The sequence below is a fragment of the Furipterus horrens genome, unplaced genomic scaffold, assembly GCF_987537825.1.
Source record: "Furipterus horrens unplaced genomic scaffold, mFurHor1.1.pri manual_scaffold_5, whole genome shotgun sequence".
In the NCBI taxonomy this organism is placed as follows: domain Eukaryota; kingdom Metazoa; phylum Chordata; class Mammalia; order Chiroptera; family Furipteridae; genus Furipterus; species Furipterus horrens.
The window spans coordinates 192,040,744-192,054,243 of NW_028327175.1; the positions used below are offsets into that span (position 1 = coordinate 192,040,744).

The 13,500-nt window shown below is 35.5% G+C and overlaps 1 protein-coding gene across 1 annotated transcript in view; it reads left to right on the forward strand.

The window, feature by feature from the left end:
- ATRNL1 (attractin like 1) overlaps positions 1 to 13,500 on the forward strand; it is a 480,268-nt gene that overhangs the window by 130,005 nt on the left and 336,763 nt on the right. The window contains exons 19-20 of the mRNA XM_090278658.1: positions 4,884 to 5,021; positions 11,412 to 11,505. Of these exons, the coding sequence (XP_090134784.1) occupies positions 4,884 to 5,021; positions 11,412 to 11,505 (232 nt within the window). The remainder of the gene's footprint in view (positions 1 to 4,883; positions 5,022 to 11,411; positions 11,506 to 13,500) is intronic.

Sequence of the window (13,500 nt, forward strand, 5' to 3'; positions counted from 1 at the left end):
TAAATGTAGAGAAAAAATAAAACGAATTTTTCTGTAGTAAGGGATATTTTATCCTACAACATTTCTGAACTCATTTATTAGTTTAATTAATTTTTATGGATTCTTTAGCATTTGATATATGTAGAATCAGCTGCAAAGTAGAGTTTTATATTTTCTTTTAAGTCTGGATTCTTTAATTTCTTTTTCTTGCCTTCTTGCCCTGTCCAGAACCTCCAGTACAATGTTGAATAAAAGTGACAAGATTTTTGTCTTATTTCTGATATTAAAAAGAAAAGCTTTCAGTCTTTCACCATTAAAAATGATATTAGCTATGAATTTTTGATAGATGCCTTTTATCAGATTGAGACAGTTCCTTTCTATTCCTTATCTGTTGAGTATTTATCCTCTACTGAGATGATCATGTATATTTTTCTCTATTTCTCTATTAGTATGGTGTATTACTTGACTGATTTTTATATGTTTGAAGAATCTTGCATTTCTGGGATAAATTCTGCTTAGTCATCATATATAGTCCTTTTTATATGCTAGTTGATTCAGATTGCTAGTTTTCTGTTGAGGATTTTCACACCTGTAATCACAAGAGATATTAATCTGTCATCTTCTTTTCTTGTTATGACTTTGTCTGGTTTTTGTATTAAGGTAATGTTTTGTGTTTTATGTCAGTGGTTTGCAAACCAGAGCTTGCAGGTCAGACCTAGTCCACTGTTTATTTTTGTCAGTAAAATTTTATTGAGTTACAGCTGTTGTCAATTGTTTGTTTATTTTATATGGTAGCTTTTGTGCTGCAGTGGCAGAGGTGAGCAGTTGTGGCACAGATCGTATGGGCTGCAAAGCCTAAACTGGTTATTATTGAGCCATTTACAGGGAAAAGTTTTCCAAGTCTATTCTGTAGTATATGAGGTCTGTCCAGAAAGTCCAGAAAGTATCCAGCTATGTACTATTAAAAATAGATACATTTATTGAAAAAGATATAAGTTACAAGAAACATGGTACATAAGACAATGACACGTCAGCCCCATTCAAAGTGGGCACCTTGGTACCTCACACAATTCTCCCAGTGTCTCTTCCCCTCTTCAGAAACACACTGCAGAATCCTCTCTTGGAATCACAATCAGTTGCCCCATCCCATTTTCCTGAATCTCATCGATGATTTGAAATCTCTCCCTCTTCAAAGGTGATTTTAGTTTTTGGAAAAGCCAGAAGTCGCAGGGCACCAAACCTGGGCTGTAGGGGGGGCTGAGTCACCTGGGTGATTTGATGTTTCACCAAAAATCTCTGCTCAGGACATGATGTGTGAGTGGGTACATTGTTGTGATGAAGCTGCCAATCACCAGTTGCTCAGCTAAGGCTGTAGAGTCATATTGCATCTCTCAGCTGACAAAGAACATTGCAGTAGTGCTCCTTATTAATTGTTTGGCCTGGAGTGGTGTTCTCGTGTGGACAACACCTTCCCAATCAAAAAAACACAGTTAACATGGTCTTCATCTTACTGCGACATTGCTGACACTTCTTTGGGTGTGGAGAACCAGGCGACTTCCGTTGGGATGACTGAGCCTTCATTTCCAGATCAGAGCTGGTTATGACCTTCTTGAGGAAATTGGGTTCATTGGTAGCGGTTTGAGTCAAGTCATTAACAACTGCAGCACAATGTTTCTTCTGCTCTGGTGGGAGAAGTCGCGGAATGAATTTTGCCATGACACATTTCGTGCCAAGATCCTTTGTCAAAATCTCAGACACAGCCGTGTTTGGAAGCCCCAGATCAGCTTTTAGTTCTCACACTGTCAGTCACTGATCTTTGTTGATCGCAGCTTGTACACGTTCAGCATTCTCAGGTGTTCTGCTTGTTGCAGGCCTTCCAGAATGTGGGTCACTTTCCACAGATTCTCAACCCTCTTGGAAGCATTTGAGCCTCACTTTTATTTGTGCTGCACTCATTGCATTGTCCCTAAAAGCCTTCTGAGTCATATGAACAGTTTCTGTGGAGGAATGTTCAAACTTGATGCAAAATATCATGTAGATTCTTTGGTCTACTCGCTCAGTCATTTTGAGCGTGACGGCCACACAGTACACGTGCTCATGCAATGGTGTCTACTGCCCCCACTGACTAGTACAGTGAAGTCGTCATTGTTCATGTATGTGCATTCCAGTTCACTTTTCTTGGCTGCTGCCAGGTTACATCAGTGTCACATAAACGATTTTTGTTATATTAACAATGGCTGGACTTTTTCTGGACAGACCTCATATTTGTGTGACCTGAGTGGTAGAAGTATTTCAAGGGGCCATTTACAACTGCTTTTGCAAGGTATATGTGGCTTTCCTTGTTTACAGAACATGTTTTACATTAATATTTGATATGAGGTTTCTTCACCATAGAGACAATGTCAATTTCTACCCAACATATATACTTGGAGCAGGCTTTAAGTTCTCACAAGTGATTAATTTTCTTCTATACACATACCTCAGTGTTCTTGAGATTATTTTCACTTCTTTGGGCTTGTGATGCATTTAGTACCTTTTTCACAGAGAGGAGCTATAATTTAAGGCTTCAAACATTGCAAGTATGGTTCAGTTTAGTTTCCTTACTTGAGTATGCCAAAGATTATATCCCCTGAGTCCTGCATCCTATCACATGCCTTCTCCTTTGCCATTGCTACAGTATTAATTACAAGCTATGACAAAGACTGTTCTTTTTTTCCTGGAAAATTAGCTTGCAGCTAGGTCTACCATATACATGCTTTCTGTGTGGTATGTTTATTACATGAAACTTTAAACATCCTTGTATCACACTTTCCAGCAGGTGTATGGAGGCATGCAAGTAACATGCTTCTTCATTGTCATGTGGCCAGAATGGCCTTTAGAACTCACTTTTGGAAACAGGGGTCCTCTTTTAATTTCCAGAGGTATTGCTAGTTACTACTTTCTAGTTTTATTTGTATAGTTGTCACCATAACCACATTTTTGTTGTTGCTGTAAAGTTTTCTTATTATTTCAGTGGAAATCTGTGAGGATTACATGCAATTGCTAAACTTAGCCCTCTTATTTGGCAGTTAAAGCATAAAAATGTAGCCAGGACTTTCATAAAATACCTAAAGCAACCCATCTCTTATTTTGATTTATTTCATGTAATGATTTTCATATAGTGAGCACTCAATAAATTTTGTTTTTACACAAGGAGATTAACCTTATTTATCTCATATAAATATTTTTATGAAACAATACTTGAAACTTTCAAGCATAATGTTAAAAAATTAAAGTTAACATTATTGTTTCTTATTGTAAAATAATATGGATTTATTGTGGAAAATTGGTGCAGAAAAATTTATTAAATTAAGATAACCATCATTAACTTTTCCATAGGCCTATTTATACATTTAAAAACAAAATGCAACCATCTAAACATAATATTTTGTCTTTATTTCACTTGTCATGAACATCTTCCTTTGTTATTAAAATTTCTCCTGTTTCATAATGTAATATATGATAACAAAAGTTGAAAACTATAACTTTTCTCAATTTTATTAAAAGGATGCTGATTATTTAACATCTGTCCACGATGATTTCATGTCATTTCTATGCTATGTTACAATAGTTATGCCTCTGAAAAATTTTGTAAGATAAAGGTATTTGGTTTTTGCTCTTTATGTGGGTGTATTTCTTCACCTTTTGATGTTAACTGATGTGGATGACCTTATGCTAGTCTCTTGGGATTTTCCTTTCATTTCCAAAAGTTCTACATAGAAGTGGTATGCTTTGTGATTCATACATCCTGATTATGCATTTGTTTCTGCTACTGATTAGGGGTATGGCTTTGGGTAGTTGCTTAATTGCCCAGGCTTCCTCATCTTAGAAATGGTCCTAAAACAGTACTTTCCATAGAGAACCGTTGTGAGGTTTAAATGACATAATTCATGTATAATATCATATAGTGCATCATCTGGCAATAGGGTATTTATAATATTTTAAAACTGATGCTATATGTAAACTGACCAATCAGATTACATGTCTGCTACAAACAGTTGGAATCTCCTGAAGACTGACTTTTCTGGCTAGGGTCAGAGAGAGCTCAATTAAATGCTACCTCAATTGTTATAATGATGAAAAAATATGAAGGTGACAATGAGGATGATGTTTGGCCAAACCGTTACCAAACTTAGTCGATATTATGCCCCAAATAAGCACTAGAGGCATGAGATTTCATGTATGAACTTTATCTCTCATCTGAAATTGTTGGATGCTATTGTAATATTAATATGAAAACATAATAAATCTAGTATGAAGACACAAAAAACTCATGCTTTAAATATCTGATTCTGTTACTTCACATTCATATAGAATTTCTATTAAGCTTTGAAGCTTTTCTTGCCCAAAGAGGATAAACATTTCTGCAAATTAATTTTAAAGTACTATTTTTGTTAATTTTACATATATTTTCCTGAAGTAAGGCCCTATTGCCACACAATTTTCTATATTTATCAGCCCTTTATAATGTGTGAATATAATTAAAGTGAATTTTAGTCTTTCTAAAATCAAAGTTGTATTATTTAGTCTTTTGTTTATGTAACTTAATAGACATAATATTCACATGACTCTTTTAGGAATATATTAAAACTCTTCCCTGCTTAGCTGTAACTTTTATGTTCCAATTTATCTTTAACCCATATGTTGTATAGAGTTTCAAGCAAAATTTCTAAATAGAATTTATTGTATATATTCCCCTGCATTGATACCTTGAGCCACATACAATTATATATTAAGAAACTTAGGAAATGTCCTTAGAACTTTGCTACCATTCAGCGTTTTAAAATTAATTCTTCATCTTGATAGTTGTTATACTTAGTTTTATTATACAGATATTTGTAATTTTTCTTTGCTATTTTCTTTAGCTTGCCAATGTAACGGACACAGCACTTGCATCAATAATAATGTGTGCGAGCAGTGTAAAAATCTGACCACAGGAAAGCAGTGTCAGGACTGCATGCCGGGGTACTATGGAGATCCTACCAATGGAGGACAGTGTACAGGTAATTATCCTTTATTTCATATCTGTGTGTGTGTGTGTGTGTGTGTGTGTGTCTTCTTCATGACAGAAAAGAAAATTGAGAAAGATACACCTGTTGTGGAAAAAATTTTTTTTTAAATTTCTTTTTTTAAATGTTCTATTTGGAAAATATATTTTTAAAAAGAATTTTCCACTGTGTCAATATTTTTGGAAGTAATACATTAGGGACTATGTAAACTATAAAAATTATGTGATATACTTGCTTTATAATTTTTACTTTTATTTCAAAACTGAATTCATGTTTATTTTATGAAATTTATCAAGTACAGATACATTAAAGTTAAAATGTACCTATAATCTTACTGTTCAAAAGTAACCACTGCTGCTAGTTTGTTTTTTAATAGTAACGTATCACTTGGAGTTTAGAAATAAAATAATGAAGGGCTTGTGTGTGCCTTACATCAGGTAAGGTTTTGTTTTTTGGACAGAGTGACAGGATGGCATGAGGTTTAAGAGAATGGGTTTGGAGTCGGTCCTGGGCTGACACCCCACCTCTACCAGTGTTCACGTATCTGGCCTTGGCTCATGAACTTGACCCCTCAGTGCCTCCTAGTCCTCATACGTGAAGGGAGGTGATAGACCTTCGTTGGATTATTGTAAAAATCAAACGAGATCATATGTAATTGAGGCATGTGTAATAAGAACTGAAGTACATTGAAAGAACAGTTAACTGCGGCTATTACCTTCGCATTTTTGTTCACAAAACCCTTCTTTTCTTTTTTTTCCTCTTTATCTTGCTGCTGCTTTTCTCCTACCTAAAAAAAAAATGGTCTTTCCTGATAAAGTTTTCCTGTTATGTTGTAATTTTATAGTAATTTTTAAAAATCTCTAGATTGGTTTTTGTCTCTTATTTATCTACTTTTTCTACATGGAGATTGCCTGTATGCACCCACAGCAAGGTCTCAGTTGTTGGCTATGAACTGATGAGGTATCTTGAAAGAGAGGGTTGGGCCTGAGCTTGGTCTAGTTAAAAGTATTCACACTACCTTTGTATTAACAGCCCGAAGATATTGTAACAAATAACAGATGTCTGGGCTGTCCCCTAAAATAATGAAATCAGTATCTGGGTTGGGGTTGTAGGGTGATTCTTGGGCCTTGGTTCTTTTCAAAGGCTTCCCAAATGACTCTGAGATGCATTCCGGGTTGAGAAACAAGGGAAAGGATGGGCTCAGACTTACAGTCAACGAAATTGTTCAGACAACAGCAGCTTATTGCTACCTGAAGACAACTGAAATGAAGTTTTGCGATACGGAATGCATGCTGTGACCCGTTCGAAGCTTTAATACAGATGCCCTGGCTGACACTTGGCATTTCTGTGTCCTAGGCACTGTATTCATAGCTTTAGATTCATTCTCTCCTCTGAGCTTCACAATACCTGTATGGGAGGCATCACTTTTGTCCTCATTTTACATGCAGACCCAGTGACACAAAGAAGTTAAGTAAAATACCGAGTATCATACTGCTAGTAAGAAGAAATGGGTGATTCTTAGGCCTTGCTCGGAACTCTTCTTCACGCAGAAATCGTTGTATGTTAGTATGGACAGGGAGGATTCAGTGTCCCCCGCCGAAAGCCATGGCTTAGTGCTGGTCCAATGTATACAGAAGATGCTGTAGTTACGGGCTCAGTGGAATCCACAACATTTAAACTTTATATATCGGAGTCATAGTTATTTTGTTATTTTCTGTTGTTGAAGTGAAAAGATCGTTAATATACTGCAATGCCTAACACTCAGTGCTCTACACTACTTTGCAATGAAGGATTATCCTTGAATCCCACAGTTATTGAGTACTTACTGTATGCAAGGTACTGTGTTAGAACTTAAACTTATATACACCGAATAGGTGTTATAATAATATGATAACGAAATTGAATGATGGAATCGCTGACAAAGGGATTCTTTTTTTATTGTCATTTTTTACTTGTTACTCTACTCCACTTGTCCCGGTTTCCCCCTCTCATCCCGCCCCTAAAGAGATGAATTCTGATGGAAGGATCTGGTTATCCTTGAGAGTTGAGAGCAATTTCTGATCTTCAACTTCATGTGATTATCATGAGTTGTATATTTTTCATTGTAATTTGTTCCAAAAGTAAGATAACTGAGCTATAATGTTATTAATCTTAAAAATAATTTTATATCTTTATATGCACGTGTTTTATTCAATGCATAAAAACATGTAGGAGAAAACCTATAAATCATGAAATATACAGACATTTAAAAATGTGCAGATTTGTAGGACTAAGTTTTTTTCATCGAGATCTTACTCAGTTTATTACAAGGTGTTTAATGGGTTTAGTTGGTATTTTGAATAAATTCTTAATATTTTCACATTGTGTTTATAATTGATTTTACTTTTATATTTATTAACTTATGTCTTTTAGTTCATTTTTGTTGTTATTTTAATAGTGATAATGAAACTCTTATTATTTTCCAGTTTTTGGAAAAAAGGTGTTCTTTTAACATAGTGGCAGATCTATGTTTTTACCTTTGTTTCTTGTCAGCAAAACTTACTTTTTTTTCTTTTTTGGCATATTAAGACTATCTGTCCATATCAGACTTTTACAGAGCATTTAATAGTAAAAAACACACTAGGGACTTGGCCTGGGTATCTCAGTAGATTAGAGTGTCATCCTGATGTGGCCAAGGTTGCTGGTTCGATCCCTGGTCAGGGCACATTACAGGGATCAATGAAGGAATGCAGAAATAAGTGCAACAACAAGTCTCTCTCTCTTACTTTCTCTCTCTCTCTCTTTGTCTTCCTTCCCACATCCCTTTCCCCTCCATCCCTCCCTTCCTCTCTCCCTCTATAATCAATCAATAAGAAAAACTAAAAACCCACCAAGCTGTGACACAAATATTCTCTGAGACTAGAAGGTAGTAAAAAAGAAAACTAATGAACTTTTCTTTCTCTCTAGTAGGATGGTAGATATTTTTTCATTTTAAACTGTTCTCACATATTGCAGATTGTTCACAGAAGCAGAAAATTTCTAAGCAAATGAATTTGAGCATTTTTACATATAAAAGCAAGAGGTTTAATTCTCTTAAATGGGGAGCATTGACCTGAATAATCTAAAGATGCAGATAAATGAAAATCATTTGACATGAAAATCTTGGTTATATTAGTTGTTTTGACAGAATAAAATTAAAAGTTTTTATTTTTCTGAGTACACGTTATCATCCTGTGTGTCAGATGAAAGCCAACCCAAGATTTAAAAAAAATTTTCAGGCAAGCCCATTAACTGAATATCTATATAATTATACTTAGATATTTATTATATGGTATAACCGTGAAGTTGTGCTTTCATCAAAGATTCTGTCAGAATAGAATTTTATGTAAACTTAATCACATTAAGAAAACCAAGAGAGCCTTTTAAAATCATGTAGAATCACATAATTAAAAAGAAACCTTATTGCCTAGGTGCTAATATTTTTAGCTAGGTTGTCTCTTCACCATCCGAATTTTTTGAAGTCCTTTGCTTTCCTTGGTAAAGTAGTCCTCTCAGATGCTCTCTCATCCTAAATTTTTTGACTCCCATCTTTTCAAGCTCTTTTCATTCCTTTTGGTTCTTTTAGAAGGAACGGCAAGGGCAAGGGGCACTGAGACTGTGCCGACTTTGACATCGACACAGGTATTTCAGGATGATCTTCGATTATGGGTATTGGAAGATGCATATTATTACTTTTCCTATCCGATACCTTTTAAAGAACTGTCTGTGGGCCGAGTCTCATGAAAGTGCTGAGAGACCAGTCCTCAGACCCTTGAGGGCCGGGGAACTTGGCCCTGGCCGAGGGCAGCACCTTCCCTACATCTGTCCACCCCTTCTCAAGACCTCCCTCCCTATTTTTGATTGGCACAGAGTTCTACTTTCCATCCTAACTTACACTAAACTTTGACTTCAACTTTCAACACCTGGTTAGTGTTGAATAACTCTTATATCATCTTTTTTCCTCTCCTTATTGTTTAGTTTTAGGTATAAAACGATACTACAACTTTATATTATAGAGGAAAAGAAAGATCATGTGACCACATAATGCCCCTCTAGTGTATGTCTTGGCTATACCATCATCGTATAAAATTTACCAAGCAAAAGCCACTGCGTGATGATTTCCTAGGTGCTTATTCAGCATGGAAAGATAACCTCAGATGCTGACAACAACAGAATAATTTCAACACTGTCATGAAGTATAAGTTTTAAACAATTGAATTGAAAATACTTTTGTGCCATTTTAGCCTGAAATACAGCACCACAAGGGAATTCTCTTAAACTGAGCTTACATTAAAAGGTATTTTTACACAATTGTCTTTGCCTCAAATTATTAAAGCTACTATACCCTGTTAACTATTTGTAGTACTGCTATAAAGGATAAATAAAAGGTTTATCTGCATTTTAAAATATTAATGTACATGATTTTTTAATGAAGTTCTGAATATAAGGCAGTATTAACATGATACCCTGCAAGTTAATATTAAAATATATCATAGCATGTATTCACTGTTTATAAAGTTACATACATGGTATCAATATGTCCTAGTCTCCCTTTGTAATTTGATGATTTTTTCTCTTATTCCTTGCATTTATTTCAACACTTTGTCATTCATATCTGTAATTCTCACATGTGTTTCCATACTCAATTCTACAAACCTAAAGGAAATTTATGCTCATTTATTTAAATATTCTTTATGAAGGAAAATTCACTCTTACATAGAAATACCTTCCAGAAAAAAACAGGCTCTTAAAAATCTACTTAATACTAACTTATTTTTTATGTGTGTTTAGGGGTATGTGTACTTACTTTACATTAATTATCTGTATTTAAAACAAATAATCATAAACAAATAGCAAGACACTTAGTGTTCTAGAATACTTTATGCTATGATCAAAACCAATGACTCAGCTTCTTTTTATATGTTTATGTGTATCAAGAAAAGAGCACATTATTTTATTTTTAACAATAGAATGGTTTAACTAGCCGGTGTTGTGCAGGGACAGAGTAGTTCTCAGTAAAGGCTTTCATAAAGGCTAGTGATATGGTCAGCCTTGTCTCTGTTGAATATGTCTCAGGACTGGAGAATGAATTGGAGCCTAAAATGCTGAAGGTGGGAAGATCAGACATGTGACTGGAGTGGTGACAGTAAGAACTTGGGTGACAGTATTTGAATGATGCTATTCACAATGAAAAGGAGGGGGCATGAAGAAATTGGAACCTACCAATTCTTCGGATGTTGAGTACAATAAAGTGTGAGATTGGGGCAAATAAACAGGCATATTTTTAATGCAGCATTTCACTATTTTTATTATTGTTGGCACAGGGGTAGTCAAAGTAATAAATGTATTTATTAAGTGCTTGATATGTGTTAGGTATTTTAAAATACATTACCTGAGGGTTCTTTTCCTTTTGCAGATGAAGAAACTAAGCCTAGAGAGGCTAAATAAATTGCCCAAGGTCACATATCTAGTGATTATCGGTATATACATTGGCTGAGCTGCTTGACTCCAAAGCTCTTGTGCTATTTAAGACTCATTTCATCGAGTAGATAACCAAAGTAGAAGTGGAAAGAGGCCCAAAGAAGAAAGAGATAAATACTCAAATCCATAAATACCCCAAGGACTTTAAAGAGTTTTGCCAAATTTTTAAATCAGTGAATTTACTTCCCTTTAATTAAAAATAACTTAGATGGTAACCCTAGCTTTTAGCCCTGGCTGGTTTGGCTCAGTGGATTGAGCGTCGGCCTGTGAGCTAAGTGTCGCTGGTTCGATCTTCCAGTCAGGGCACATCAGAGAAGGAAAACTCTGACTCCAAAAAACCTCCGCTGCCTTGCGGCATACCTCTTCAGGGGAAAGTCTAAGGGAGTAAACCCCGACAGAAAATCCGGAGCCGGAGTCCCTAAGGTGGTTTGACGTTGTAGTCAACACCGGCAACTCCTGCGGCGCACCTGAAGCCAAGCTGTATTGACTCCGTCTTTCCCTTGGGCCCTTCAGCTGCGAAGAGAGGGGGGGTCTGCTGCATGGGCAACAGCAGACCCTCCATATCACCCTGCTCAGGCTCTGTAGCTTCAGCTTCACTGGAGAGGACACTCCAGCGTCATCGCAAGATGTCGATTCAACACGGGAGGAGACAGATACCGTGTCACTCCCGAGTCGGACTGCACAACCATTCTCGGCTGTGCAGATAGACTCTTAAGAAGCTACACCATCGTCTCTCGAGACGGACGGCTGCAGAGAGAACCCTAGCTTTTGGATGGCAAGAGGAAAATATGTGGAATAAAATAAGATAATGAAACCTTCCCTGAAATGTGATGCATATGTTTATGATGGAGGTTATTCAATATCATTTTGGTTTTGACTTTACAGCTTGTACATGCAGTGGCCACGCAAATATTTGTCATATGCACACAGGAAAATGTTTCTGCACAACAAAAGGAATCAAAGGTGACCAATGCCAATTGTAAGTACAAATGATTTTTTAGAAATTTTCTGGGTTGAATTTGTACTGCGAACTAATTTTTGTATGTTTCCCTTTTGAAGTTTAGTGATGTGCTAGGTAAGTAAGCAGTATTATTGCAGGCTGTGTTTTCTGGGGTTCTATACATTCTCATAAAAAGTTAGGCCTTCTAAAATGGCAGTTTTCCAGAGGCTTTCAAACAGAGCCCATAGACTGTGTTTGTATTTTGTGGGTCTCTAAAAAGAAGAAGCATTCTTATTTTTCTGGAAAACTCATGTTACGTATCAAACCTGCATTGTCATCTTTATAATTTTCCTTCATATCTCATTAAATAATTCAAATCCAATGTTTTTATGCCTTTCTTTCTTTTGAATCTTTCGTTATTAATTCTGATATTTGTAGTCCTTTAAGCCTTTCAAGTGCTTTCTTATACCTGTCTCTTTTTTTCTCTGTTATGTCTGTAGACAAAAACCCATTCTTGTACTCTCTATACTCCCTGTAGTTTTATGAGTCATTGTTGTCTTTTTATAATTTAATTGCTATTCGCAAGGTTTATTCCTCTCCCAGGAATAACTATAAGAAGCAGTTATTTCATGTTATTTGAATATTTTTTCTTTTTATTCTTATTCATATACATCATATGTTAAAAGTATTTTTAGTTTTGAATTGTATATATGCAAACACTTATGTTTATATTAGATATAAATATACTGTAACCATAAATGTCAACTATAATGTAGTTATAAAAATTAATAAAATATTTCCCAAGACAATAAATATATAAGAATTATATCTAAAGATGTCTGTTAACCATGGAAAACAATCATTTTGTTTTTATTGAGAAGAAATATGTTTTTTCTATAGAATGATCCTAAACATTTCAAGTTAGATGATTATGACTTCCACTAGTTACTGAGGTATCATAGATTTTCATGTTCACAGAAGATAAGCAGAACCAATTTTTAATATTTCTCCATAGTCTCTAAACTTAAAAATCAGGCCAGAGCATAGTTATAGGGAAACTCTTATTAGGGAAGGTTGTTTTGGTTTCATTACCGATGGGATTAAATCAGAGTCCTATGCTCTAACATGGAAGGACGCCTGCAGTACTTTGCAACACTCAGTACTGGTTGTCATAAGCAGGGTCAATTTCACGGGCTTGAGACATCGGCACCGGCACAGGGCTTCATGCTTATGAAGGTGTTGTGTTCGCGTGACTGCTCTGCCGTCGCCATATTGAAATTCTTAATAAATTTTTAACAAGAGCCCTGCATTTTCATTTTGTGCCACTCCTTGCTTTCCTCTGATCCGCCTCCACCATGAAGTACAGAGCAAGTCCTGGTCATAAGCAACAGATGTTTTATTTTTGTTCTGAGATTCCATCATGAAGATGAGCACTGACATTTTAAATTTGAACCGCACGTCTGCACAAACGAGACAGTGATCCACAGTAATCATCTCTTACGTGATGTGGTCCTTTAGTAACTTTTTTTCCTCCAGATGACAAAGCAGAATTTTAATTCATTCAACTTAGATATATGATGTTACCGGGTTTGATATTTATGAAATTCTAAAAAGTAAATTATGTAGTTCTGAATGACAAAAGCACGTTTACCCTAGTTCTAGCCAAAATATACTAATTTCTTACATTAGTGATTTGAGATTCTTATCAACCCTTTCCTCCTCTGAGGAGAATTTCTGTTCAGCTTTAGGTATGTAGTCGAACATCACATATTCTTCTATATTTTTCATAACTTCCGCAAACTGATATTGGTCCTTTTTCTACTTTGTTAATTTTTTCTTCGCATTAGCCGTGTATTTGCCTGTATTCTTTATTAGAGTGAAATTCTTTGGGGACCATTGCATTAATAGTACAATGTCAGTGTCCAATAAAGTTATTATGTAATGAAATGGAATGCAGAAAGTTTCAAAGGAATCCTGAAAAGGGAGTGAATAATTTATCCTGAGGGATAAGGGAAGTTTGAGCAGATGGTATTG